The sequence below is a fragment of the Somniosus microcephalus genome, chromosome 6 (genome assembly GCF_052327205.1).
Source record: "Somniosus microcephalus isolate GS21.2 chromosome 6, FLI_Smic_1.0, whole genome shotgun sequence".
NCBI classification, from domain to species: Eukaryota; Metazoa; Chordata; class Chondrichthyes; order Squaliformes; family Somniosidae; genus Somniosus; species Somniosus microcephalus.
The window spans coordinates 142,712,425-142,740,154 of record NC_140992.1 but is presented as its reverse complement, the minus strand read 5'-3'; the positions used below and the strand labels follow the sequence as shown (position 1 = coordinate 142,740,154).

General features: G+C 46.4%; 1 protein-coding gene across 18 annotated transcripts in view; it reads right to left on the bottom strand.

Moving 5' to 3' along the window:
- Positions 1-27,730, bottom strand: part of cep63 (centrosomal protein 63) — a 102,378-nt gene that overhangs the window by 22,502 nt on the left and 52,146 nt on the right. For 16 of the 18 annotated variants that reach the window (XM_085990867.1, XM_085990864.1, XM_085990865.1 and 13 more), the window contains 3 exons: positions 20,714-20,860; positions 14,882-14,996; positions 12,562-12,759 (listed from right to left, as the gene is read on the bottom strand). In XM_085990867.1, the coding sequence (XP_085846993.1) occupies positions 12,562-12,759; positions 14,882-14,996; positions 20,714-20,860 (460 nt within the window). The remainder of the gene's footprint in view (positions 1-12,561; positions 12,760-14,881; positions 14,997-20,713; positions 20,861-27,730) is intronic. The other 2 variants (XM_085990873.1, XM_085990876.1) reach the window with 1 other exon arrangement.

Below are 27,730 nucleotides of genomic sequence, written 5' to 3'. Positions count from 1 at the left end.
TGCACCTTTAAACTATGTAGTTTCTTGTATTTTCACATCATGACACCGATCACGTGACCCCCAGTTGGCGCGGAGAGCGTGATAACGTCATGACGTCAGCTTCCAGTATTTAGTAGCAGTCTTGGAGAGGCTGTGGGACTGGACAGACCTGCTTACATCTGCTCTTGTAGTTTTACCAGTTAAAGTTGTTTGTTTATTAAACTTGGTTATTTTGTTTCACTGCGTCGAACTTCATTATTCGGATAGGAACTTCCGTTCTTACATTGGTGACCCCGATCTCGTTGGACAACTTTCGTCGAGATACTTATAATGAACACGAACGCCGTTGCCCTTAAATTGCCGCAGTTCTGGGAACAGCAACCAGCAGCATGGTTTTTCCAGGCAGAAGCCCAGTTTGCACTCCGGGACATTACAGCGGATTCAACCCGTTATTATTACGTGGTTTTCGCTCTCGACAGCGCCACGGCTTCACGGGTCGTCAGCCTCTTGGGGAATCCACCAGCAGAGGGCAAGTATGAAGCTCTAAAAAATCGTTTACTACAGGTGTTTGGTTTAAATAAGTCGGAGCGTGCACGCAGGCTTATTGCTATGCCCGGTCTTGGGGACTCAAAACCATCGGAATTGATGAGCCAAACGCTCACGCTTTTGGGTTCGAGCCCCAATGTTTTTTGTTTCGAGAACTCTTCCTCTGCCAGCTACCTGAGCCAGTTCAGGCAGTCTTGGCCAGTTCTATGATTATGGACTGTGCCGAGCTGGCTGCAGAGGCAGACAAGACTTTTACGGTCACACAGCAGAGTTGTGCAGCCACGAGGCGTCTTTCCCCTATGCGAGCAAAGTCCAGCCCTCCTCCAGCAGGCTGGTGTGTGTACCACGCCCGTTTTGGCGCCAAGGCTGGACGCTGCCGTCCTCCCTGCAGTTTTGTTGAAAAAAAATCTCCAGCAGGCGCTCAAACTTCGATGAGGATGACAGGGTCTGACAAACACACCCAGTTCACCATGGCAGTCGGTTCAGCGGGAAAACTCCTCTACATTACTGATTCCAGGACAGGGCGACGATTCTTGTGTGATACTGGTTCTCAGTGCAGCATTTTGCCAGTTTCAAAGCTAGATCTACAATCCGGCGGTCACGGCCCTTCCCCCGAGGCAGCCAATGGTGCGGCCATTCGCACGTTCGGTAAACGGACAGTTCATTTAACTCTTGGAGGTCAACGTTTTGTGTGGGAGTTTATAACGGCTAAAGTATCACAGGCCATCCTGGGGGCTGATTTTTTCTGTGCCTATGGTTTTCTGGTCGACGTCCAACATTGTCGACTCATTAATGCGTCTACTTGCCACGCGGTGCCTTGTCACCGCAGTACTGCTGTCTCCTGGTCGGTTGCCTGTGCGGTTCCATCGCAGGAAGGGTTTAGGCGCCTACTCGGCGAGTTCCCGGGGCTCACCAGGCCTACATTCTCGGCAGCAGTCGCGAGGCACGGTGTGGTGCATTACATCACCACAACGGGATCGCCTGTTTACGCTCGGGCACGAAGATTGGAACCCGGAAAGCTTGTAGCCGCAAAGGCAGAGTTTCAGATCATGGAGCGCCTTGGGATTGTCCGACGCTCCGATAGTCCTTGGTCTTCCCCACTACACATTGTACCTAAACCAGGTGGCGGATGGAGGCCTTGCGGGGATTACAGACACCTTAACGAAGCCACTATGCCGGATAGGTATCCAATACCGCATATACAAGATTTTTCGGCTCATTTGGCTGGCAACTCAATATTTTCCAAAGTAGATCTCGTCCGTGGATATCACCAAGTTCCTGTGCACCCTCAAGACGTCCCCAAAACGGCAGTCATCACACCGTTTGGCCTTTTTGAGTTCCTTCGCATGCCGTTTGGATTGAAAAATGCAGCTCAGGCCTTTCAGCGACTTATGGACTCTGTGTTACGGGACCTTCCCTTCATTTTCATTTACTTGGATGACATTCTCATTGCTAGTAAGGATAAGGAGGAGCACATGGCTCATTTACGTACACTCTTTGCCCGTCTCAGCCAACATGGCCTCATCATAAATCTAGCCAAATGCCAGTTTGGGTTAACCAGCATTGACTTTCTGGGGCATAGGATCACCTCAGAAGGCGCTGTCCCACTGGCCACTAAGGTAGAGGCAGTTACGGCATTCCCGCGGCCTCGTATACTCAAATCTCTTCAGGAGATCCTGGGGATGGTAAATTTTTATCATCGTTTTGTCCACAAGGCAGCCCAATTGATGCAGCCGCTGTATGAAGCACTTAAAGGGAAGTCGGGTAAAGATGTTATCATTTGGACACCACAGATGGACCAGGCGTTCCTGGACACCAAGGCGGCATTGGCAGATGCAACTATGCTTGCACACCCACTCCCGGGCGCGACCATCGCCCTTACTACCGATGTCTCCGATTACGCCATCGGGGCGGTTCAGGAACAATGGGTTGACGGGATTTGGCAGCCATTGGCCTTTTTTAGTCACCAACTGCGTAAGAATGAGCGAAAATATAGCACTTTTGATAGGGAGTTGCTGGCCTTGTTTTTGGCCATCCGGCATTTTCGTTTTCTCCTAGTAGGGCGCCCGTTCACTGTATTTGTGGACCATAAACCGCTCACTTTTGCAATGGCCAAAACGGTGGAGCCGTGGTCAGCCCGGCAACAGCGCCACCTTACATTTATATCTGAATTTACGACGGATTTACGACATGTGTCTGGCAAAGATAATCTTGTGGCTGATTTGCCTGGACTGGGGCCCGCGAAAGGCATTCACCTGGGAATCGATTTCGTCGGGTTGGCGGAAGAACAGCTGGCAGATCCTGAAGTTCAGGTGTATCGGACCATGCCTTCTAGCTTGCAGGTAGCCAATGTTATGTTCCAATCAGCAGGAACCACGCTCTTGTGTGACACATCCATGGGAGTGCCCCGGCCCATTGTGCCAGTCGAATGGCGTAAGAAGATTTTTCAGGTTATACATGGCTTATCACACCCGGGGATGCGAGCTTCACAACGACTTATGTCCCGCAAATTTGTTTGGAAGGGAATGCATTTAGACGTTCGGGACTGGGCAAACAATTGCGTGGACTGTCAAAAATCAAAGGTCCATCGTCACGTTAAGGCTCCAGTGGCCATCTTTCCGGTGCCTGAACGCCGGTTCGATCATGTACATGTGGACTTAGTGGGCCCCCTCCCCACTTCGCGGGGTTTTATGCATCTCCTGACAATAGTGGACCGTACTACCAGGTGGCCAGAGGCAATTCCCTTGGTTGCTACTACTACAGCGGACGTATCCAGGGCGTTTATTTCGTCGTGGGTGGCCCGGTTTGGGGTGCCATCTGATATCTCCTCTGACCGAGGTCCACAATTCACGTCAGAGTTGTGGAATGCAGTTGCACAGGGCTTGGGTACCAAGCTGCACCGTACCACCGCTTACTATCCGCAAGCAAATGGTTTATGTGAGAGGTTTCATCGGTCTCTAAAGGCGTCCCTCCGTGCCAGCTTGCGTGGTTCCAACTGGGTGGATAGACTCCCTTGGGTGATGCTAGGCCTCCGTACAGCCCCCAAAGATGACCTCCAGGCTTCATTGGCTGAGTTAGTCTACGGTCAAGCGCTTCGAGTACCAGGGGACTTCCTCCCTCCACATACAGAATCATGGTCGCCTGCTCAGCAGCTCCTTCAGCATCACGAGGTGGCAAAGAATTTCCTGCCTATTCCAACCTCGCATCACAACCTACAGAGGCCTCATGTTCCGGCAGAACTCATGAGTTCCGATTATGTTTTTATTCGGCAGGATGCTCATAGAGATACACTCAGACCACCTTATGCTGGACCGTTTCGTGTCATCGCAGCGGGAGAGAAATATTTCACGGTCGAAGTGGGAGGTAAGTCCGATACCATCTCCATCGACCGACTTAAACCAGCCCATCTGGATCGGAGTGAACCAGTTGTTGCTGCTCAGCCACCTCGCCGTGGACGACCACCGTTGGCTGCTAGACCAGTTATGCAACAGTCTACTATTAAATTGCCTGCTTCAGCCTCATCCTTGTCTACACCTTCTGCTACTGTTTCCTCCACCCCAGATGCACTGCTTCAGACACAGCCAAGCATTGGCTCATCTTCCAACGTTCCACCGTCTGAAGTTCGTAGTCGTTCGGGCAGAATTATTAAACCTCCTGTTCGTTTGACGCTGTCTGTTAAAGAGAATTCTGGGGGGGCGCCTGTGGCGGAGCCACCAAGACACAGGGCAATCAGTAATCATTCCTTTAACTACCATGTAGTGCAGCTGTGGACTGCACCTTTAAACTATGTAGTTTCTTGTATTTTCGCGTCATGACGCTGATCACGTGACCCCCAGTTGGCGCGGAGAGCGTGATAACGTCATGACGTCAGCTTCCAGTATTTAGTAGCAGTCTTGGAGAGGCTGTGGGACTGGACAGACCTGCTTACATCTGCTCTTGTAGTTTTACCAGTTAAAGTTGTTCACTTGGTTATTTTGTTTCACTGCGTCGAACTTCATTATTCGGATAGGAACTTCCGTTCCTACAACCTCACATTTATCTGTGTTGAAATTCATTTGCCAATTATATGCCCATTCTGCAAGTTTATTAATGTTGTCTTTGTAATTTGTTGCAGTCCTCCTCAGTATTGGTGTCATCCTGAAATTTAGAAATTGTGTCTTTGATTCTAAAGTCTAAATTGTTAATATAAATTGTGAGCAACAGTGGTCCCAGCACTGATCGTTGTGGGACCCCTTTCCACCTGTTGCCACTCTGAATAGCTACCTTTCACCCATACTCTCTGCTTTCTGTCTTGCAGCCAGCTAGCAATCCATTGTCCCCTGATTCCACATGCTCCGCCTTTATTCATTAAGCTATTATGTGGCACCTTATCGAAATCTAGATAAATTACATCTACTGCATTATCCTTGTTTACTCTCTCTGTTACCTCTTCAAAGAATTCAATGAGGTTGGTCAAGCAAGAATTTCCCTTTTGAAATCCATGCTGACTATTCATTATTATATTTTTGGTTTCTAGATGTTTTTCTATTTTCTCCTTTAGTAGGGATTCCATTACTTTTCCTACCTGTTAAGCTGACTGGGCTATAGTTCCCTGGACATGTTCTCTCTCCTTTCTTAAATACGGGTATAATGTTAGCGACCCACCAGTCCTCCGACACTGCACCTTTTTCTAACGAATTATTAAATGTGTAAATAGTACTTCTGCTAGCTCTTCTATAGATTTATTTAAAACTCGCAGATGCAATCTATCTGGACCAAGGTTTATCCTCTTTGACTTTGATTAGTTTATTTACTATTTCTCGCCTCTATTTTAAATGGGGTTATATCATTTCTAATCTCATCTTCCAATGTTATACCCACCTGATCCGTCTCCCTGGTAAATACTGAAGCAGAGTCATTATTTAATATTTCGGCCATTTCGCTATCACTGCCTGTGATTTTATCCTATCCATCCCTTAGTGGCCCTATTCCCATCCCGACTTTGCTATTTTTATTTGTGCCTGTAGAATATTTTACTATTTTGTTTTGTTCCTTGATAATTTAATTTCGTAGTTCCTCTCTGCCTTCCTAATTGATTTGACGTCTCTCCCCTCCTGCCTCTTTCCTTACCCTCAATTTTTCCTTTATGTCTTTATTCTTCCGTGGTGTCTCATTAGTGTTTAGTTGGTTCTTGTTTTTTAGCAGAATATATTGTTCCTGGACTCTGTTGGACACCATTTTAAATGTTTCCCATTGCTACATTGTTTGCCAATATTGTTGTCCATTTTATTTTCTCAAGTTCTATTCTCAGCCGCGCAAAATCAGCTTTCCTCCAAACTATTACCCTGGTCTTTGTCATACTTATGTTCTTCTCAATTATCGTATTATATTATGTTCACTATTGCTTAGCTGTTCCCCTACTTTTACTTCCCTTATCTGTTCTGGTTCATTCCCCATTGCTAGATCCAGTAGCGAATCCTCCCTTGTTGGGTTTCTTACATACTGGGTTAGAAAGAAGTTCTGTACACATTGTAGGAACTCCATTCCCTTATCCCCTTTACCTACCTCTTCTGGCCAATTAATTTCAGGGTAGTTGAAATCCCCCATGATTATTATTCTATGTTTTTTACTCATTTCCCTAATTTGTTTGCATATTTCTTCTTCCACCTCCCTTCCACTATTAAGTGGGCTGTAGACTACCTCTTTTAGTGTAATTAATCGCTTAATATCTTTTATCTCTATCCACATGGATTCTATTTTTGTTTTACGGATAGCTGTGTCACTTTTTTCTACTTCTGTTATGTTATCTCTAATAAGTACAGCTACTCCACTTCCCCATTCTCCCTCTATTTTTTTATTTTTTTTATTTGTTAAAAGGATGTGGACGTCACTGGCAAGGCCAGCATTGATTGCCCATCCTAATTGCCCTCGAGAAGGTGGTGGTTAGCCACCTTCTTGAACCGCTGCAGTCCATGCATTGAAGGTACTCCCACAGTGCTGTTAAGGCAAGAGTTCCAGGATTTTGACCCAGCGATGATGAAGGAACGTCGATATATTTCCAAGTCAGGATGGTGTGTGACTTGGAGGTGATGGTGTTCCCATGCGCCTGCTGCCCATGTCCTTCTAGGTGGTAGAGGTCGCGGGTTTGGGAGATGCTGTCGAAGAAGCCTTGGCGAGTTGCTGCAGTGCATCTTGTAGATGGTACACACTGCAGCCACGGTACGCCAGTGGTGGAGGGAGTGAATGTTTAAGGTGGTGGATTGTGTGCCAATCAAGCGGGTTTGCTTTGTCCTGGATGGTGTCGAGCTTCTTGAGTGTTGTTGGAACTGCACTCATCCAGGCAAGTAGACACTATTCCATCGCACTCTTGACTTGTGCCTTGTAGATAGTGGAAAGGCTTTGGGGAGTCAGTAGGTGAGACACTCGCTGCAGAATACTTAGCCTCTGACCTGCTCTTGTAGCCACAGTATGTGTGTGGCTGGTCCAGTTAAGTTCCTGGTCAATGGTGACCACCAGGATGTTGATGGTGGGGGATTCAGCAATGGTTATGCCGTTGAATGTCAAGGAGCGGTGGGTAGACTCTTGCTTGTTGGAGATAGTTATTTCCTGGCACTTGTGTGGCTCGAATGTTACCTGCCACTCATCAGCCCAAGCCCGAATGTTGTCTAGGTCTTGCTGAACGGACAGCTTCATTATTTGAGGAGTTGCGAATGGAACTGAACACTGCAAAGTCATCAGCAAACATCCCTACTTCTGACCCTGTGATGGAAGGTCATTGATTAAGCAGCTGAAGATGGTTGGGCCTAGGACACTTTCCTGAGGAACTCCTGCAGAGACATTCTGGGGTTGAGATGATTGGCCTCCAACAACTACAACCATCTTCCTTTGTGCTTGGTATGACTCCAGCCAGTGGAGAGTCTTTCCCCTGATTCCCATTGACTTCAATTTTACTAGGGCTCCTTGATGACACACTCGGTCAAATGCTGCCTCGATGTCAAGGGCAGTCACTCTCACCTTACCTCTGGAATTCAGCTCTTTTGTCCATGTTTGGACCAAGGCTGTAATGAGGTCTAGAGCCAAGTGGTCCCGGCAGAACCCAAACTGAGCAATGGTGAGCAGGTTATTGGTGAGTAATTCCACTTGATAGCACCATCAATGACCCTTTCCATCACTTTGCTGATAATTGAGAGTAGACTGATGGGGTGGTAATTGGCCGGATTAGATTTGTCTAGCTTTTTGAGGAGGACAGGACATACCTGGGCAGTTTTCCACATTGTCGGGTAGATGCGAGTGTTGTAGCTGTACTGGAACAGCTTGTCTAGAGGCTAGTTCTGGAGTACAAGTCTTCAGTACGGCAGCCGGGATGTCGTCAGGGCCCACAGCTTTTGCTATATCCAGTGCGCTCAGCCGTTTCTTGATATCACATGGAATGAATCGAATTGGCTGAAGACTGGGATCTGTGATGGTGGGGGCCTCAGGAGTAGGCCAAGATGGACCATCCACTCAGTACTTCTGGCTGAAGATGGTTGCAAACACTTCAGCCTTGTCTTTTGCATTCGCGTGCCGGGCTCCGCCATCATTGAAGATGGGGATGTTCATGGAGCCTCCGCCTCCCGTCAGTTGCTTAATTGTCCACCACCATTCATGACTGCATGCAGGACTGCAGAGCTTTGATCTGATCCGTTTGGTTGTGCGATCGCTTAACTCTGTCTATAGCATGTTGCTTCCGCTGTTTAGCATGCATGTTGTCCTGTGTTGCAGCTTCCCCAGGTTAGCACCTCATTTTTAGGTACGCCTGGTGCTGCTCCTGGCATGCTCCTCTGCACTCCTCATTGATCCAGGGTTGGTCCTCTGGCTTGATGGTAATGGTAGAGTGAAGGATATGCCAGGCCAGGAGGTTACAGATTGTGCTGGAATGCAATTCTGCTGCTGCTGACAGCCCACAGCATCTCATGGATGCCCAGTTTTGAGCTGCTAGATCTGTTCTGAATCTATCCCATTTAGTACGGTGGTAGTGCCACACAACACGATGGATGTCCTCAGTGTGAAGATGGGACATCATCTCCACAAGGTGGTCAACAATACTGTCATGGACAGATGCATCTGTGACAGGTAGATTTGGTGAGGACGAGGATTTTCCCTCATATTGGTTCCCTCACCACCTGCCACAGGCCCAGTCTGGCAACTATGCCCTTCAGGACTTGGCCAGCTTGGTCAGTAGTGGTGCTACCGAGCCACACTTGGTGATGGACATTGACGTCCCCCTCCCAGAGTACATTCTGTGCCCTTGCTTCTTCCAAGTGGTCAACATGGAGGAGTACGGATTCATCAGCTGAAGGAGGGCGGTAGGTGGTAATCAGCAGGTTTCCTTGTCCATGCTTGACCTGAGCCATGGGGTCCGGAGTCAATGTTGAGAACTCCCAGGGCCACTACCTCTCTCCCGTGTACCACTGTGCTGCCACCTCTGGTGGGTCTGTCCTGCTGGTGACAGTACCAGGTCAGCAGTTGAGGTGTTGCGTTTAAGCCTCAAGACCTGGGCTCAGAAGAAGGATGTGAAGTCAGTGCATCATCTTTGGATTGGGTGTGGAGATGAGTGGGGGCAGGATTCAGATGTTATGGACCCATGGTCAAAAAACCCCACAGACATTCACCTTTTGGGGTCATACATGATGGGTGGGAGCGGCTGTCGATACTGTGGAGTAATTGGCATTAAAAAGAGAGACATTGGCCCAGAAATTCGGGTCAATAATAATAATAATCAACTTTATTGTCATTGTTAGTGCACAAGTGCAGTACAACGAAATGTAGGCTTGCGGCTCCCGAGAGTGCCACGGGTGCAAGCCTCCGACCTGCACTTAACTAGCGCGCCGGCCGTTGAGCTGTGGGTCCGCGTGGGATTCTGATCCTGGGCCTCCTCCAACTGCCGGCGCGCAGTGCTTGCGTATCCCAGGGGCGCAGTTAGTTCGATTAATACTCTAAGCCCCAAAACATCACTAAAACTTCAAATAATTTTTTTTTTTTTTAAATCACATTTTTAAAATAACTATAAATTATATAAAATAACTATTTTAAACAATAATTTAAATTTTTGAAAAAAATAATTACATTTTCTAATGAGGCTAAAAATAAACTTACCTTTCTTTAAAGGATTAAAAAATGTTTTAATTTTAATTAATTCACCACTTACCTTGTTAAAAGCAGGCCTTGCGTCTGCTTTTTATATGTGTAACTCCTGGAGACTTACCCTCCCGGAAAAACATGGAAAAAAACCTAAGTTCAATGCGCACCGTTGCCTCTCCGGCGCACGCGTTCCACCTCTGAACCCCTTCTTTCAAGGGAACGGAAGTTCTGGTTTCCCGCGCATGCGCAGTGCATGCACGAAACCGGCACTTCCATTGGGCTTATGGGTGAGTACCCGGTGCGTACTCACCCGTGGAGACCCGAATTTCTGGGCCAATGCTTTCAGCAAAGGAGGGCCAAACAGTGGAACAGCTGGAAACATTGTCACTGTATGTAGCATATTCCTCTATAATGCACAGTGTGAGGCATATTGTATGACAGGCTAGATTGTTCGACTCAATAAAGGGAACATCTGTCATGAGCATTTTATTTTATACAGCTATGTAACCATCATTCCATACAGGGACACAGCAGCACATGTTGAAAGTAAAACACCAACAGCTGCTATCCCTCATCTTCATGCTAGACATCCATCTTAAATCAACACTCTCCTAGCAACCACACAGCCAATCAACAGAATACCTAAACTAACTAACTAAAATGTACCCACTGCCACAGACTCGACAACTGCAGCACTAAATTCATTCTCCTGCTTGCTCTGTGCTGTGATGGTATCGCACTGCCCTAATCTACAGTAAGGTGGATTAGGGATGTGGTGGGTTGTGATAGACAGCAACTTTTATTCTCATGTTCTGCTTCCACCATACCTGTTGCATCTCAGTCTGAAATCAGAAAAATATGAAAAAAAAACCCTTTATATTTCAAACCACTGCGTAAATGCCTGGCAGCGACTTAAAAAAGCAGTAATTCAATCTCAGAGCTCTGCTAAAATACATGAAGCTCAGCTCTTGCAGTTAATGATGTCATCATAACTGCTGGATTGAATTGCTGCCTTGTAAGCTTTCAGCCAATTGCAACGATCTTTATTAAATGGGAATCAAGCTAATGACATTTGGGATAAAGGATCTCCTTTCTGTCTAGGGTGAGGCTTTGAAGAACTGCTGCTATATATTAAATAATAACAAAATATATTAATTAAGCAAATTATTGTATGTATACTTAGCGTAGCAGCAGCAAATTACTAACAGGCAGAAGGAGTGGTTCTGTTATGTTCCCATATCATCCCAAATCTGCAAAGCTTTTAAAGGGTAAACTCGTTTTAAAAGAGCATTTCTCAAACATTCTTGGCGCCTTCATGCCAACCAATTTCCGGCAGCTTTGGGGGCAACTTACCAATGCCACTTTGAAACCCACCCTTATGAGGTTTGTGAAACATTAGCATCAAGCTGATGCTCCTTCCAATTGTTTCTCTCCCTCCAACAATCTGCCTGTGGCTCAGTTTGGGACTCTCCAAACCCTGCTCACAAATACTTCGCTCATCACATCAATGTACTGTGCCACCTTTCAAAGCAGAATTCTCAAATAATCATCTCTGAGGTTTGTTTTTGCTCCCTCCCAACTGCTGCCCCCCCCCTCCAGTCGTAGCCACAGCCTCACTCAGCTGGCACAGCAAAGGAACAAGACCTGTGCCGGCTCTGTGAAAGAGCTCTCCAATTAGTCCCACTCCCCGCTCTTTCCCCACAGCCCTGCAAATTTTTCCTTTTCAAGTATTTATCCGATTCCCGTTAGAAAGTTATTAATGAATCTGCTTCCACCACCCTTTCAGGTAGTGCATTCCAGGTCATAATAATTTGCTGCATAAAAAGAATTCTCCTCATCTCGCCCCAGGTTTTTTTTGACAATTATATTAAATCTGTGTCCTCTGGTTACCGACTCTCCTGCCAGTGGAAAGTGTTTCTTCCTATTTACTCTATCAAAACCCCTCATGATTTTGAACACCTCTATTAAAACTCCCCTTAACCTTCTCTGTTCTAAGAACAACCCCTCTGAACCATACAAAGCAAACAGGTCTTGGGTCTGATCCTTGGTCTGTGTGGAGATGGCGGACCTCCATTGTGGCAGCAATAGGAGTGCTGTAATAGACCTTGGCACTGTTGGGTTAGAGTGAAAAAAAATCAATCAATCAAGGCTGATGATCACTATCCAACCACGCCTGTTGACAGTTTTAGGCTCAGCTGTGATGTTTCTTCTTCACTGTCTGGGCTCAGAAATGACCACTGGCGATTTGGATGTGGTGACCAGGGAACTACACCCCAGCCAAGAATTGATACCTTGAGGAGAGGAGGGAGGGAAGGAGGGCACCAATCAGATGGAAAAAGGAATGGAAACATAAAAAGAAACTCTCTTTCAAATTCTGACTGGCCATCTGTACATTTCCAGGTGTAGAAGGAAAAGGGCTGACTACAAGCTTGACCAGAATTGTGGAGGAGGTTGACAATTTTAGTTAACAATCTGAAGATACTGCAGGTTTGGATGTTCTCGTGACCTAGAATGATTATATTTACAACAAACAACAACAACTTGCATTTATATTGCACCTTTAATGTAGTAAAACGTCCCAAGGCGCTTCAAACAAAATTTGACACCAAGCCACTCAAGGAGATATTAGGAGAGGTAGGGTTTAAGGAGCATGTTAAAAGGAGGAGAGAGAGGTAGAGAGGTTTAAGGAGGGAATTCCAGAGCTTAGGGCCTAGGTAGCTGAAGGCACAGCTGTCAATGGTAGAGCGATGAAAATCGGGGATGTTCAAGAGGCTGGAATCGGAGGAGCGCGGAGAGCTCGGAGGGTTGGAGGAGGGCCACTCCCGCACTTCCCGACACTCACATCCCTCACTTTGATAAGCGGAACATTTTTTTTCAAATTTATGAGGATCATGCCACAGAGACAAAGCAACAAATGAATATAGTTAGTTTAAATACCTTAATTTCTTTTGCTTTCCTATCAGTTTTCTCCAATTCACTTCGAAGCTGTCGTTCCATGTTGGAGGTGCTTGCGCTCATAGCTGCGATTGTTACATCACGTTGATGCAGTTCTGTGGTCAGCTGCGAGACCTCCAATTTCATTCCCTCCAACTCAGAGTGACGTTGCTGCTCGACACAATTCAACTGATCCCTCAGCTGTTACAAAAAGAAAACACTGTTAAATGAGGACGCAAAGCGTTCATTAATGGATCTCCTTCCTCAGCTCGTTCAGGTGTGCCAGAGGTAGATGACCTCCCAGCTGACTCACAATATAATCCACGTGGTCTATCCTCCATATGTTAAAAGGATGTCACCCTTCACAACAGAACACTGAAGTGGTTTTATGACAAACTAAGCACTTTTGTGCTGTGATCTTCCCATGTACATTGATTGGAGACTGCATGGAGACTAATGGAGTTCAACGAATGTCCCATTTCTAACCTGTTCAAACATCTAAAATTTAACTGCTATGAAACCATAATGGAGAAATCAGATTTCAGGTAGAGCAGCTTCAGTCAATTGCCTGGAGTTTCCGCTAGGTTATGCTGGCTTTTTCAGCGCAATTCGCCCGAAATCGGCCAAACCAACGCAAAAGATTGCGGAATTTCAAAACATTGTGTTAGAGCCGGCCCCGCCCACATAATTGGCCAGGACCCCGGATCGAATTAATCACCATGGCGAGTTTCCGCTAATTATGCCTGTTTGCCGGCCTACGAGGAGGCTTTTAAAATTAAGTTTTTTGGGGGCATAAGGCACCTTTTAAAAGCTTTTGAATATAATTTTTTTTAAATTTACCATGAAACTGACTATTGCGCTCCAATATAACTGGCAAATGGTCCTGTATAGTTTTTTAAAGACATTTCCAGTTATTTAAACTCGCATTACTCACAGGTGGTGGTGTAGACACTAATAAAAGTGCTTATGTTTTGTAATAAACCCATTTTCAGCTGCATTAATAAAAATGCACCAAGTTACCACTCGTAAATACATCAAGCAACTTTTTTTGAAGCAAAAAGTTTTTTTAAAAATTATGTTCTAAAATGCTGCCCGATTGCGCTGGTTCATGGCAGATTTTACGTCCTGCAATATGCAAATGAGTTTGAGCGGGATCTTGAGGGGAAAAAACACTTACCAAAACTAGCAGAATTTTGGGCACAATTTGCGCCCGGATTGCCAATTGCACCCTAAGCGGGAACTCTACCCCCTTAGATATTGCCAATACTACCTTCAGCACGGCACCAAAATGCCGCTACTTTGCCACATACCAATAAACTGTACCGCATAGATGGAGATTCCCCAACAGCGAAGGCCCACATAACAAGCTCCTGATGTCAGACTGGCAGGGCTCATGTTCAACACCAAGTTAAGGCTGGATGTTTTCTCGCACGGGAAGGAGGAAAATGCAGAGGTTAAGTCAACCAAAGTTCACCTCATGCACCTGTGAGGAGATGGTTAAAGACTGTCAAGGCCAGTCAGTCATGTTGGAGCAAGTTGCTTGCCCACACTTCTGGTTGCAGAATGCTGTGGTGTGGAACTAATTCAGGTTCAATCTCTGCTCTATGCTATTAGGTGATCGCACCAGGGTGGCAGTGGGATTAGCCTCAGTGCCCAGAATTGGAGTGGGGAGGGGGAGGAAAAAAAAGAGGGGGTGGGTAAATTTAACAGCCTCTGATCCAACTTCATTGACTCCCGCTGGAGCCTGCATATGACTAGATAGACTGTAATACTCCTTCCCCCGGATAATAGTTTGGCACATCCTATGCCTAGGATCATTCAGCAAGGCACCCTAGAGGCTAGTAGGTCCTGCTTACTGCAGAGCCAACGGTCAGTGCCTTCAGAAACAAAAGGAATAAAAATTGCAAGGGGTGGGGGGTTGGGTATGGTATCAGAGAGAAGAGAAAGGGGCACCTTGACTTTGGATCTCAAGTCAACTTGTCCTTTCAAGCCACTTGACCAACAACTCTACTCCAAAATTGTATTGTGACTTGCATTAAGTATTTTCAAAGCAGTACCAGGATAAAGTGTGCATGTTATCAATGGGACATAGTGCTCTCAGAGTTGAGCAGAGGCACAACTGCGAAATAAGGCAAGGACAGGAGGAATGCCATTTGGAGCAGATTATGCAGTGCTTCTGGACAAGGTAGGAAACATAAATGGTGGAATTATACAGCGCAATCAAAGGCAAACGACTTATTTTTACCAACCAAATAAATTAAGCATTTAACACAGTGATGGAGGAATGAAGACACTGCAGTGCCACCTAGTGTTCATTCGGTACCTTTTTAACGTCTGTTTTGCATTTAGTGTGCCCCTCTTCCATCTGTCTCAGCTCCTCCTGTTTTCTGACAATTTCCTCAGTCAGGAATGTACAGTGACCATTCGATGAATCTAAACTAATAAAAGTGTTTTTTTTTTTTAAAAACGGGTTGCGAGAAGTCACCTGCATTGAGAAAATTAACCAAACTAAGTTTCCTCTTAAAGCTACAGCACTTTATTCAAACAAACCACTAGAATCTAATGGTTTGAAAGTCCGGTTACAAATTTACGTCTGCTACAGGTATGTGCTCAGGTTCAGTAGTGTCACCTGCTCCCTCAAGCAGTCTGGTCACCTGACTCTTACAGAAGTTGACTACTTTGCATCTACCAGTGCGGTAGCGGGACCTGGGAGTGTAGCAATAAAATTTCCTTTTGATCTGGACTGAATTAACGTGTGTTATGCACGTGCTCTGTTTCAACATCTCTGAAGGCGGAGTGAGGTAACGCTGGGTGAGGTGAACTTTGGTTTGAATCATAAGCTGCTTTATTCCATAGTAGGTTAAAAATACAGAACAATGAGATTGGTGAGAGTCGCTTGTTACAAATTGGTACCATTTCTGTTTGCATACCATCACAAAAATAAAGAACACTTAAGCGCTAGCCCACTCCAGTGGGTCAGCCAACTCTTGGTGCTCTCGGTGCACTGTCCAACTGCCCACTAGGACAGCGATTCACTCTCTTCACACCCTCTGCTGCTCGACTCCCTCCTCGTGTGTGTGTGTTCTGATTTATAAAGCCTCTCTCAAAGCCTCCCCAGAGATTAGAAAAGGTTTGCAACACCAAGGTGTCTCTCTGAATAACCAGACATGACTAACGAATGGCCCAGGACTTCCCGTCTCGCATTCCACACTTCAGCATTGGGCTGGCTGGGAAAGCAACATCTTTTAGGAAACCGCTTGCTAAAAAACACAGCTTAGCATAGCTCGTGCCCAAGTCCTTTTTGTGAACAATCCCGACCCGCGATATATAATTGCGACAAGACCTATTGCATACATCACAAAATATATGAATATTAATGCAAGATACAATAAACAGTTCAAAATTAACCAGCATATTTAGCTGTAATTTTTGTTAAGTGTTTTTTCTTTTATATTCCTGAAAGCTACAGGTGTTAATGATGAGCAGAACCCTATCCCACTTCAGGCACCAACTGGCATCAAGAACTCACAGGTCGTCACCAATACCTCGTATTTATATAGTAGCTTGAATGCAGAAAAATGTCCAAGGTGCTGCACAGTGAGGAAAAAAATGAATGCATAACCAAAGGAGGAGATAGTATGAGGGTGGTGATCAAAGGTTTGGTCAAATAAGGGGGTTTTAAGGAGGGTCTTCAAGGAGGAGAGGGAGATGCATGGGCAGAAGGTTTAGAAAGGAAATTCCAGAGTGTAGGCCCTAGGCAGGTGGGGAAAAGGGAGGGTAGGATGAACAAGAGGCCGCAGTCAGAGGCATGGAGGGGGCCAGAGGCAGTTGCAAGCTGCAGAGGGATTTAAACACGAGGATAAGAATTTTAAATTTGAGGAGCCAACGTAGGTCAATAGGACAGGAGCGACGGACAAGCGGGATTTGCTGCAGCCAATGATATGGGTAGCAGAGTTTTGGATAAGCTGAAGTTTACAAAGGGTGTAGTATGGAAGACCAGCCAGGAGAGTGTTAGAGGAAGAAAAAGGCACAGATGAAGTTTTCGGCTGCAAATGGACTGAAGAAGGGGTGGAGGCTGGCAATGAGAGTTGAAAGCAAGCGGTCTTACTAATGGAGAGGATATGAAGTTAGGAGCTCACTCAGGGTTGAAGAACAACAATTTGCATTTATATAGCGCCTTTAAAGTAATAAAACATCCCAAGGTACTTCACAGGAGCGTTATCAAACAAAATTTGACACCGAGCCACATAAGGAGATATTAGGATAGAGAGGTAGGTTCTAAAGAGAGCCTTAAAGGAGGAGAGAGAGGTAGGAAGGTGGAGAGGTTTAGGGAGGGAATTCTAGAGCTTGGGACCTTGGTGGAGCGATTAAAATAGGTCATGCACAAGAGGCCAGAATTGAAGGTGTGCAGAGATCTCAGGGTGGGGGGGGTTGGAGGAGTTTACAGAGATAGGGAGGGGCAAAGTCATGGCGGGATTTGAAAAGAAGGATGACAATTTAAAAATTAAAGCATTGCTACACCGGGAGCCAACATAGGTCAGCGAGCACAGGGATGATGGGTGAACGGGGCTTGGTGTGAGTTAGGACACGGGGCAGCGAGCACAGGAGTGATGGGTGAACGGGACTTGGTGTGAGTTAGGACACGAGCAGCAGAGTTTTGGATGAGCTCAAGTTTATGGAGGGTAGAAGATGGGAGGCCGGCCAGGAGAGCCTTGGAATAGTCACATCTAGAGGTAACAAAGGCATGGAGGAGGGTTTCAGCAGCAGAGGAGCTGAGGCAGGGTCGGAGTCAGGTGATATTACAGAGGTGCTACAGTAGGCGGTCTTGGTGATGGCGCCGATATGTGGTCAGTGCAAAGGCTGAGGGAGCACATCGCAGCAGACACTTGGGGTAGTACTTGGAGAGCAGGTAGACAATGAGGATTTTAGAGGGGTGAGAGGAATGTAACAAGGCGAGATACTTGCAGGAAAAGAAGGTGCCAGAGGGGATGGGGGGGGGGATTGTGTGAAACCCGTCCACAGACAGTTAAACACAAAATGGAGAGGGGGAGGGGGGGGGGGGGGGGGGGAAAAGAGGCTTTCAGCCCCATTACAATATTTAAATTTAGGTACTGCCCACTGGGAGTGGGTTGGTCGCCGTCGCCCATCCCACCTCAGGTAAAATCAGAAGTGGGCAGATTGGAGGCGGGAATCCCATTTTTAACACTTCAGCTGCCCCCATGCTCCAAACCCACCTGTTTTTTATGGGGAAAATTCCGGCCTGAATGCCAGGCCCCCACCACCCTCTGGGTGAAAACATTTCTCAACTCCCTTCTAAACCTCCAATCAATTACTTTAAATCTATGCCCCCTGGTTAGTGACCTCGCTGCTAATGGAAATAGGTCCTTCCTATCCACCCTATCTAGGCCCCTCAAAAGTTTATACACCTCAATTAAATCTCCCTCAGTCTCCTCTGTTCCACAGAAAACAAAGCCAGCCTATCCAATCTTTCCTCATAGCTAAAATTCTCCAGTCCTGGCAACATCCTCGTAAATCTCCTCTGTATGCTCTCTAGTGTAATCACATCTTTCCTGTAATGTGGTGACCAGAACTGTATGCAATACTCTAGCTGTGGCCTAACTAGTGTTTTATACAGTTCAAGCATAACCCCCCTGCTCTTATATTCTATGCCTCAAGCTAATAAGGGAAAGTATCCCGTATGCCTTCTTAACCACCTTATCGACTTGTCCTACTACCTTCAGGGATCTGTGGACATGCACTCCAAGGTCCCACTATTCCTCTACACTTCTCAGTATCCTACCATTTAATGTGTATTCCCTTGCCTTGGTAGCCCTCCCCAAATGCATTACCTCACACTTCTCCAGATTGAATTCCATTTGCCACTTTTTAGTGCTCACCTGACCAGTCCATTGATATCTTCCTGCAGTAGAATCATAGAATGGTTACAGCACGGAAGGAGGCCATTCGGTCTGTCAAGCCAGTGCCGACTCTCTGCAAGAGCACTTCAACCACTCCCACGCCCTTTCCCTGTAGCCCTGCAATTTTTTTTTCCTTCAGGTACTTATCCAATTCCCCTTTGAAAGCCAAAATTGAATCAGTCTACAGCTTTCTTCCTCACTATCAACCACACGGACAATTTTTATATCATCTGTAAACTTCTTAATTATGCCCTTTACATTGAAGTCCAAATCATTGATGTAGGCCACAAAAAGCAAGGGACCCAGTACTGAGCCCTGCGGAACTCCACTGGAAACAACCTTCCAGTCACAAGAACACCTGACAATCATTACCCTTTACATCCTGCCACTGAGCCAATTTTGGAACCAACTTGCCACTTTTCCTTGGATCCCATGGGCTTTTACTTTTTGACCAGTCTGCCACAGGGAACCTTGTCAAAAGCCTTTCTAAAAAAAGAGGTTGAAAAGAGAGACAGAACTAATGATCAAGTAAAACGAACATTAGGTACAGAGTAAAGCTCACCCCACTCTGCACCAACCAAAGAGAATCCCTACTACACCAGTTGGAAATTTCCACTTCCCACAGTAGTTATCCCTGACATCTTGCACAAGGCTATCAAAAGTCTGACAGGTAATGGAAGCAGAGACAATGGTTCTAACGAAAGGTCATCGACCTGAAACGTTAATTCTTTTTTTATCTCTACAGTTGCTGCCTGACTGCTGAGTATTTCCAGCATTAGCTGCCAATGTCCTTTCATATGGAAATGTTAATGACTTAATCAAAGTAAGGACTTCAATTCCTCATTCACTCCGAGTCATGCTAACTCCAAGGATCGGTCCTTGGACCCCAGCTATTCACAATATATATTAATGATCTAGACGAGGGAACGAGATGTAATATCTCCAAGTTTGCAGACGACACAAAGCTGGGTGGGTGTGTGTGCTGTGAGGAGGATGCCGAGAAACTCCAGTATGATTTGGACAGGTTGGGTGATTGGGCAGAAGCATGGCAGATGCAATATAACGTGGATAAATGCGAGGTTATCCACTTTGGTGTCAAAAACAAGGCGGCAGATTATTATCTGAATGGCAATAGATTGGGAGAAGGGGAAGTGCAACGAGACCTGGGCGTCCTTGTGCACCAGTCGCTGAAGGTAAGCATGCAGGTGCAGCAGGCGGTTAAGAAGGCAAATGGTATGTTGGCCTTCATAGCGAGAGGGTTTGAGTACAGGAACAAGGCTGTCTTGCTGCAGTTGTACAGGGCCTTGGTGAGACCACATCTTGAGTATTGTGTGCAGTTTTGGTCGTCTTATCTGAGGAAGGATGTTCTTGCCATGGAGGAAGTGCAGTGAAGATTCACCAGGCTGATACCTGGGATGGCAGGAATGATGTATGAGGAGAGATTGGGTCGATTGGGCTTGTACTCGCTGGAGTTTAGAAGAATGAGAGGGGATCTCATTGAAACTTGTAAAATTCTAACAGGACTAGACAGACTAGATGCAGGAAGGATGTTCCCGATGGTCGGGGAGTCCAGAACCAGGGGTCACAGTCTAAGGATAAGGGGTAAGCCATTTAGGATAGAGATGAGGAGGAATGTCTTCACCCAGAGAGTGGTGAACCTGTGGAATTCTCTACCACAGAAGGCAGTAGATGCCAATTCATTAACTATATTCAAGAAGGAGTTGGATATATTTCTTAAGGCTAAAGGGATCAAGGGATATGGGGAGAGGGCAGGGACAGGCTACTGAATTTGGATGATCAGCCATGATCGCATTGAATGGCGGAGCAGGCTCGAGGGGCCGAATGGCCTACTCCCGCTCCTATCTTTCTATGTTTACCCCCGCCTGTCACCTATTCCAGCCCATTATGTCAAGTATAAAGTATCCACTTCATGCACGTACAATCCAGTAACTGGTGCAGTGCTCCCTTCAACCAGAAAAGTCAAAGCATCGAATATTAAAGCAAAAATTTGCAGGGCGATGGGGAAAGAGCAGGGGAGTGGGACTAATTGGCTAGCTCTTTCAAAGAGCTGGCACAAGCACGATGGGCCGAATGGCCTCCTTCTGTGCTGTATGATTCACTGATACGGCACATGCTAAAAGTATCTTAAATGTAGCAAAAAACAAAAAGAGCAAAGGTTTCAGCTGTCAGCTTTGTGTTCATGCCATGGCTCACTTTACAAATCTCTTGGTGCTTACCTCTGCTGAAGTTGCATCACTTCTTCCTTGAGATTCGCTTCACCTTTCAGGCTTGCTTGGAGTTGCACTTGTGCCCGCTGGAGCTCAGCCAGGCTGTGGGAAACATCACTGTACTGCTGCTTCAGCAGGCTTTCTTCCAATGATCTGCTGGAATTCAGAGTAGAAAAGATTTGTTTTTAAACAGTGGTCTGTTCCGAAAAGTACTCAATGCACGTGTGCAACAAGTACATTGAATTAAATATATACAGCTGTACAGGTATTTGTTTAATTTGTAATAATCCCACTTTCAGCTGGTAAACGATGCATTACATGAGGAAGGGAACAGAGCAAGATTGATAAAGTCTCATTGAAATATTCATTCAAAATATGTAATACTGAAATGTACGTCTTCTAATTTCCTTCCATTTAGGTTATAAAACCTGTTCAGTGCAATACATTGGAGTGTGAAGCACCTCAGCTGCTTCAACCAACTGGAATTGAGAGCACAAACACACCTGAACCTTTCAGCGTCTAGCCTGTTACATACATAATCAGACTCTGCCTTTGAGCAGATGTTTTCTTTCTTTGTACCACATCTATAAACGCCTACTTCCCTTCTTCACTCTGCAGATTTTTATTGGACAGAATTTCTTCATTTTAAAATCAAACTTGGTTTGACTAAAGAACAGCGACATACAACAGGAAGTCTTTGCAATGCTGTCCTTCAGATGTGGGGAGCATATTTTAGAAAAAGTGGGTATGCGAATTAAGAACATAAGAAATAGGAGGAGTAGACCATTTAGCCTTTCGAGCCTGCTCCGCTATTCAATACGATCATGGCTGATATTCTACCTCATCTCCACCTTCCCCCACTATCCCCATATCCCTCGAGTCTCTTAGTATCCAAAAATCTATCAATCTCTGCCTTGAATATCATCAACGACTGGGCATCCACAGCCCTCTGGGGTAGAGAATTCCAAAGATTCACAACCCTTTGAGTGAAAAAATGTCACCTCATCTCAGTCCTAAATGGCTGACCCCATATTCTGAGACTGTGACCCAAGTTCTAGACTCCCCATCAAGGGGAAACACCCTCCCTGCATCTACCCTGTCAAGCCCCTGAAGAATTTTATATGTTTCAATGAGATCACCTCTCATTCTTCTAAACTCTAGAGAATATAGGTCTAGTATATACTCATGGGACAATCTCCCCATCCTAGGAATCAGTCAAGTGAACCTTTGTTGCACTCCCTCGAAGGCAAGTATATCCTGCCTTAGGTAAGGAAATCAAAACTATACAGTACTCCAGGGTGTGGTCTCACCTAGGCCCTATATAATTGCAGTGAATTCTATGGTTTCTGTTTACAAGATTAAGGGAAACATTAAATAACTAGAGCCCACTTATGTTTCATATAATGTTGCAGAAAAAAAATGCAATGTTCCAAATGCAATCCAACAAGATCCCACAAGCAGAGATGAATGACCAGTTAAACTATTGTGAAGTTGTTGGTTGAGCAATAAATGCTGGCCATGATACCAGGAGACCCTGTTCTTTAAATAGTGCCACGGGATCATAAACCTCAACCTGAACCAGTAGACGGGGCCTCAGTTTAACGTCTCATCTGAAGTTTGGCACCGCTAACATAGGAACAGGAGTAGGCCATTCAGCCCCTCGAGCCTGTTCTACCATTCAATTAGATCAAAGTTGATCTGTACCTCAACTCCATATCCCTTAATACCCTTCCCCAACAGAAATAAGAAATAGGAGCAGGAGTAGGCCATACGGCCCCTCGAGCCTGCTCCGCCATTCAATAAGATCATGGCTGATCATCAACCTCAACTCCACTTTCCCGCCCAATCTCCATATCCCTTGATTCCCCTAGATAGACAACTCTCTATTCCTTCATTCAAACCAGTAATATATTGTGTAAACAGCTGTTCCCCAGAACAGATCCCTGGGGAACACCTTTTGTCATATCTTTCCAATCGGTGCGTTCCCTTTATCTCTACTCCCCTTCTCCTACCTAAAAGATTATCAACCCACTTAACAAGATTACATCCAATTCCATGCGTTTTCAGTTTTGATAATTTCTTGTGTGGAACCATATAAGTTTACTTCTGGAAGTCCATATTGACAACATCTATAGACACTCCCCTATCCAGCATGCTAGCGACTTCCTCAAAAAAATGTAAGTACAGGAAACTTTCGATTAACCGGCCCCCAAATAACCGGAACGCTCTATCCACCGGCAAAATTCAGGAGTCGGTTCAAGTAACTTTTTTTACTTTTAGTTACTTTTTTTAATTGATTTGTTGCTGTGCAAGGGTGTAGCTGAAGCTGTTGCTAAGCTACAGAGACACTTGCAACTTGTGCCGATTGTTTTGAAGCTGCAACAGGGTTTGTTGCTTTATACGGAGCTCTGAGCTCCGTATCTTTTACTATAGCGTTCGGTTATCCGGAATTGTTGATGAACCGGCAACACGTCGGCCCCGTCCGTGCCGGATACCAGAAAGTTTCCTGTAGATGAGTCAGACATGACGTACCCTTCACAAATCCATGCCCACTCTCTCTGATCAGCTCGTACTTGCCCAAGTGCTTCGTCACTCTGTCACCGATGGTAGATTCTAGTAACTTTTCCACAACTAATGTTAAACTGGTGGATCTGTAGTTACTGGGTTTCTCCCTCCCGCCCTTCTTAAATAATGGAACGTCATTTACAATTTTCCAAACAATTGGCACAGTTCCTGAATCTAGAGAGCATTGAAAAATTATGGCTAATGCATTTGCCATTTTCCCTATTTCTTTTAATACCCAATGCAGCACTCCTCGGGTATTATGGAGTGTCAACCTAGATGATGCATTCAGTCCTGGAGCCCACAACTTTCTGATTCGACTGATAAAAGGACCATTAATAATTTTAGCTATATTTTATGCAACTCACATGATCTTTCTTCTTTGTATATAAGGAAGATAAAGGCACATTGAACAGGCTGGTCAAATCTCACTCAGTTACAGTGAGTCACAATTTTTATGAAAAAAAATGTAACCTTATTCTATACATTTCATTGTGGAAGAACTCCTAACTCAATTACGTTTCTTTAATGGGTTTGCAATCAATGTCACTCTTATTTTTAAAAAAATTCAACATTTTCAGTAGTGCAACCTTGACAATAAATTATGTTTGCATGTGTCTGGGTGAGACAATGATCACTCGCAGACTCTTGCACAACCAGCTGGTCAAGGAAGGGATTGTCAGACAAAGTTTTGAAAATCCTACAACTACTGAGCTAATAAGGGGAAAAAACTTGCATTTATATAAAGCCTTATCAGATCACCCAAAAATAGCTCAAAATCCTGGAACGGAGCTTGAAAATGTGGCGTTAAGGCAGTTAGTGCTGAATCTGAATCACAAAAGATGCTCAAAATGCAACGTGTGGTCCAATGCAAGGTTGGGTTGTGTATGCTTAGGGAACCTGTGTGGTTTAATCGCACTTAAGGAAACAAAGGGAAAAGGAAAGCGTTGCATTTATATAGCGCCTTTCAAGATCTCAGGATGTCCCAAAGCGCTTTACAGCCAATGAAGTACTTTTCAAGTGTAGCCATTGTTGTAATGTAGGAAACACAGCAGCCAATTTGCAGACAGCCAGGTCCCACAAACAGCAATGTGATAATTCCCAGATAACCTGTTTTAATGATGTTGGTTGAAGGAGGAATATTGGTCAGGACACCAGGGAGAACTCCCCTGCTCTCCTTTGAAATAGTGTCACGAGATCTTGGTTTAATGTTTCATCCGAAAGGCTCCCACAGTACTGCACTGGAGTGTCAGCCTAGATTTTGCGCTCAATTCTCTGGAATGGGGCTTGAACCCACCACCTTTGGACTCAAAGATGAGAGTGCTACCACTGAGCCACGGCTGATAACAGCTAATAATGATAATAAGCTAATAACTAGTGTTTATTATTGTGACTATTTTGGTTTCCTCAAAAAATGCCGGGTTAGTCTGTTCAGTTACAATGTAATTCATATTATGAGAGCGATTAAAGATAAAGGGAGCGAGAGATTTTAAAGATATATTATCCACTCCCTTGTCATGGCACACAGGGACTAAGGGCCCAGTGCAGTCTTCTGGCAAAGTGGGGAACAAATGGACCAGAGTGTGCAGACATGAGATTTTTAATAAGATATGTAGATGGGCATGTAATATAAAATATATGCCTATTCAGTTATTATAAAAATCTCAAATTATCTAATTTTTATACAATGGCCTAGGAATTGCGTTTGGAGGCGTACTTCTGGAGTATGCCTCCGACCCGCGAAACATTACCTCCTGGTGCCCAGGCTGCGAAGAGGTGCAGTCTCAGGCCTTGAGCGGAGGGCAGCGTAATGGCCCACGGATCCCAAGCGGTTCGGAAGCACCCTGAGATCATGTGGGCCTGGTCCTCCAATGAAAAAGGAGAATTCCATTGCAATTATTTACGAAGGGAATCCCCTAATGATGTGCAATGGAATCCCCAAATAATTATACAATTTAGAGAATTGCAGTTTTATTCATAAGTTCCTTCATTGCACCAACCTCAAGAAAAATTTAATTTTTTGATAAATAACTTTAAACATTGAGGCCTAGAAATTGGGTATAGCCCCGCTTGAGGCGTTAGAACTGGCGATGCGCAAAGTTTATAGCCAGACGAAACTTATCGCCGCCTGGCGCGATATTGGGTTGCATCGCCCCCAAATGGGATTGAGGCATTAAATCAGCCGTTGCATGGTGCTCTTAAGGCGCAAAAGGTCAGGCGCTACTCAATTTCGACGCGGACGGGCGCAGCGCAGGTGAACTCAATTACGGGAAAGCACGAGACCTCCAGGCGCCGGCCGGCTCTTGAAGGGGTGGGTCAGTCAGCCTGAGCTTCAACACCCAACGCCCTGTAGGCCTCAGATTCGGCGCTCGCCCTTGTCTGGTGGTACAAACTTGTTCATCATGGAGAAGGTTAGACAGAGAGCAGAGCGCTTCAACACTGAGGCTCTGGACCACTTGGTGGCTGCAGTTGAACACCGTCGAGAGGTCCTGTATCCGAATAATGGCAAGAGGCCGAATCAGAAGGCTTATCGACGATCTTGGAGGGAGGTTGCTGTGAGGGTGAACTCCAGCAGCATGCCGACCAGGACCCCTGTTCAGTGCAGGAAGAAATTCAACGACTTCACACGGATCGTTAGGGTGAGTGATGGTTTACCAAACTTGTGCTTCCCTCCATCTGCAGCTGACTTCGGGCACCCTGCTGCAATGATGCGCCAATGGCCATCTGTCAGTATGCACCCATGGCCCTTTCTGGGCACACACATGGACAGATGTCTCAAGGCCTCATGTAAGGGCTCTTGCAACATGGGGGGCATGCGATGAGGTCTCAAGGCATCGTGTAACAGAACCTCCCCTTCTTTCCCCTGCAGTCCAAGCTGGCGATGATTCGAAAGGAGCAACATCGAACCGGTGGCGGACCTGCACAAGTGGTCACTCTCACGGATCTGGAGGAGAGAGTGCACCAGATACTTGGAGGACGTCTGTCTGGTCCTGTGACCACTGCATCTGCCGACCCCATTACCGACAGCGAGGGTAAGACTCTCACCTTTTCCACCTGTTGCCTTCCACTTGGTCCCCCCACCAGCATGCATCCTCAGTGTGCAGCCATGTCAGAGCCTTGCCGCAATCTGGCATGCCTTTCAGCAAAGCTATCCTTTTGCTAAAGCCACTCTTCCACCTCCCACTTTCAGATGAAGCAGCACCAACTCGGGCTCAACGCGCTGAAGCTGCCAGTGCCACCGGAGGCGAGGACCAGGAGGAATCCAGACCATCCGCTGCAGAATCCAGGGAGCTGAGACATCTGCAGACTGGGGACAGTAGTCCCCTGGAGGGGAGGGGGGGTGGCTCTGAGGATGAACCAGTTGCCGGACCAAGCGGCATGGAGCAACGCACGGGGGATAGGCAAGTTCGGCCACCGTCTCCCCGCAGGGCAAGGCAGGTCGTCATGACTGCTGCACAGAGTGCAGATGAGGTCCGTCGCCTGGCTGAGATGAGCAAACAGGCCCGGGTCAGACACACGGAGCTGATGGCTGCAGTGGAGAAGATGCCTGAGTCAATAGATTCATTGGCTAGGAGTATGTTGGACTTCGGGGCAACAATGGAGAGGACTCTGCAGGGCTTTGGGGCAACAATGGAGAGGACTCTCCAGGTGTTCGGGGAAACAATGGACAGGTCTATCCAGGGCTTCGGGGCCACAATGGACAGGACTATCCAGGGCTTCGGCCCAACAATGGAGAGGACTGTCCACGGCTTTGAGTCGGCAATGGAAAGGACTGTTCAGGGCTTCGGACAATCCCTGGAAAGGTCTGTGCAGGGCTTGTCCGAGGCAGTGGAGCGGTCGGCACCTGCCTTGTCCGAAGCCATGGGAAGAACTGTCCAGGCCTTCTCCGAAGCACTGGCACCTGGCACACAGGTACTCACTGTTGCCACGCAGTCACTTGCTGGGCTCCTCCACAGCCAGATTGACGCAACGCGATCTCTCACTGCAGCCACCCTCTCTGCATCAGATAGGATCACCCCGGGCCCTTCCACTCCCGTACAAGGCCAGGAATCAGTGGAGCATGCGATTGTGGCGGATGAGCCGAGCCGCTCCCCTCAGATAGCCAGTGTGTCGTCCGACCATGGTGCAGGTGTCCTCTCTCGGCAGGAGAGCATTGCACATGCCAGCGCTGGGACGCCTGCATTGCAGCTGCCACCACCTGCAGGCCACACTGCTTCCAGCCATGGTCACAGCAAGCATCCTGCGTCCGCACCCTCCAAGCCCAGAGGTCGGCCAGGCTGTCCCTCAGGGGTTTCTGCGCTTCCAGACAGTCAGGAGGCGTCCCCCAGCCTTGAGCCCGCCACTGGGGTCCAATTACATAGGAGCAGCAGGGAGGGAAGGGGCCGGGCGCGAACGAGAAGTCATTCTCCCTCAAGGGGCCAGTTGTAGAGGGAGGTGCTGAGACGTTTGTTTGTCCAAATTCAA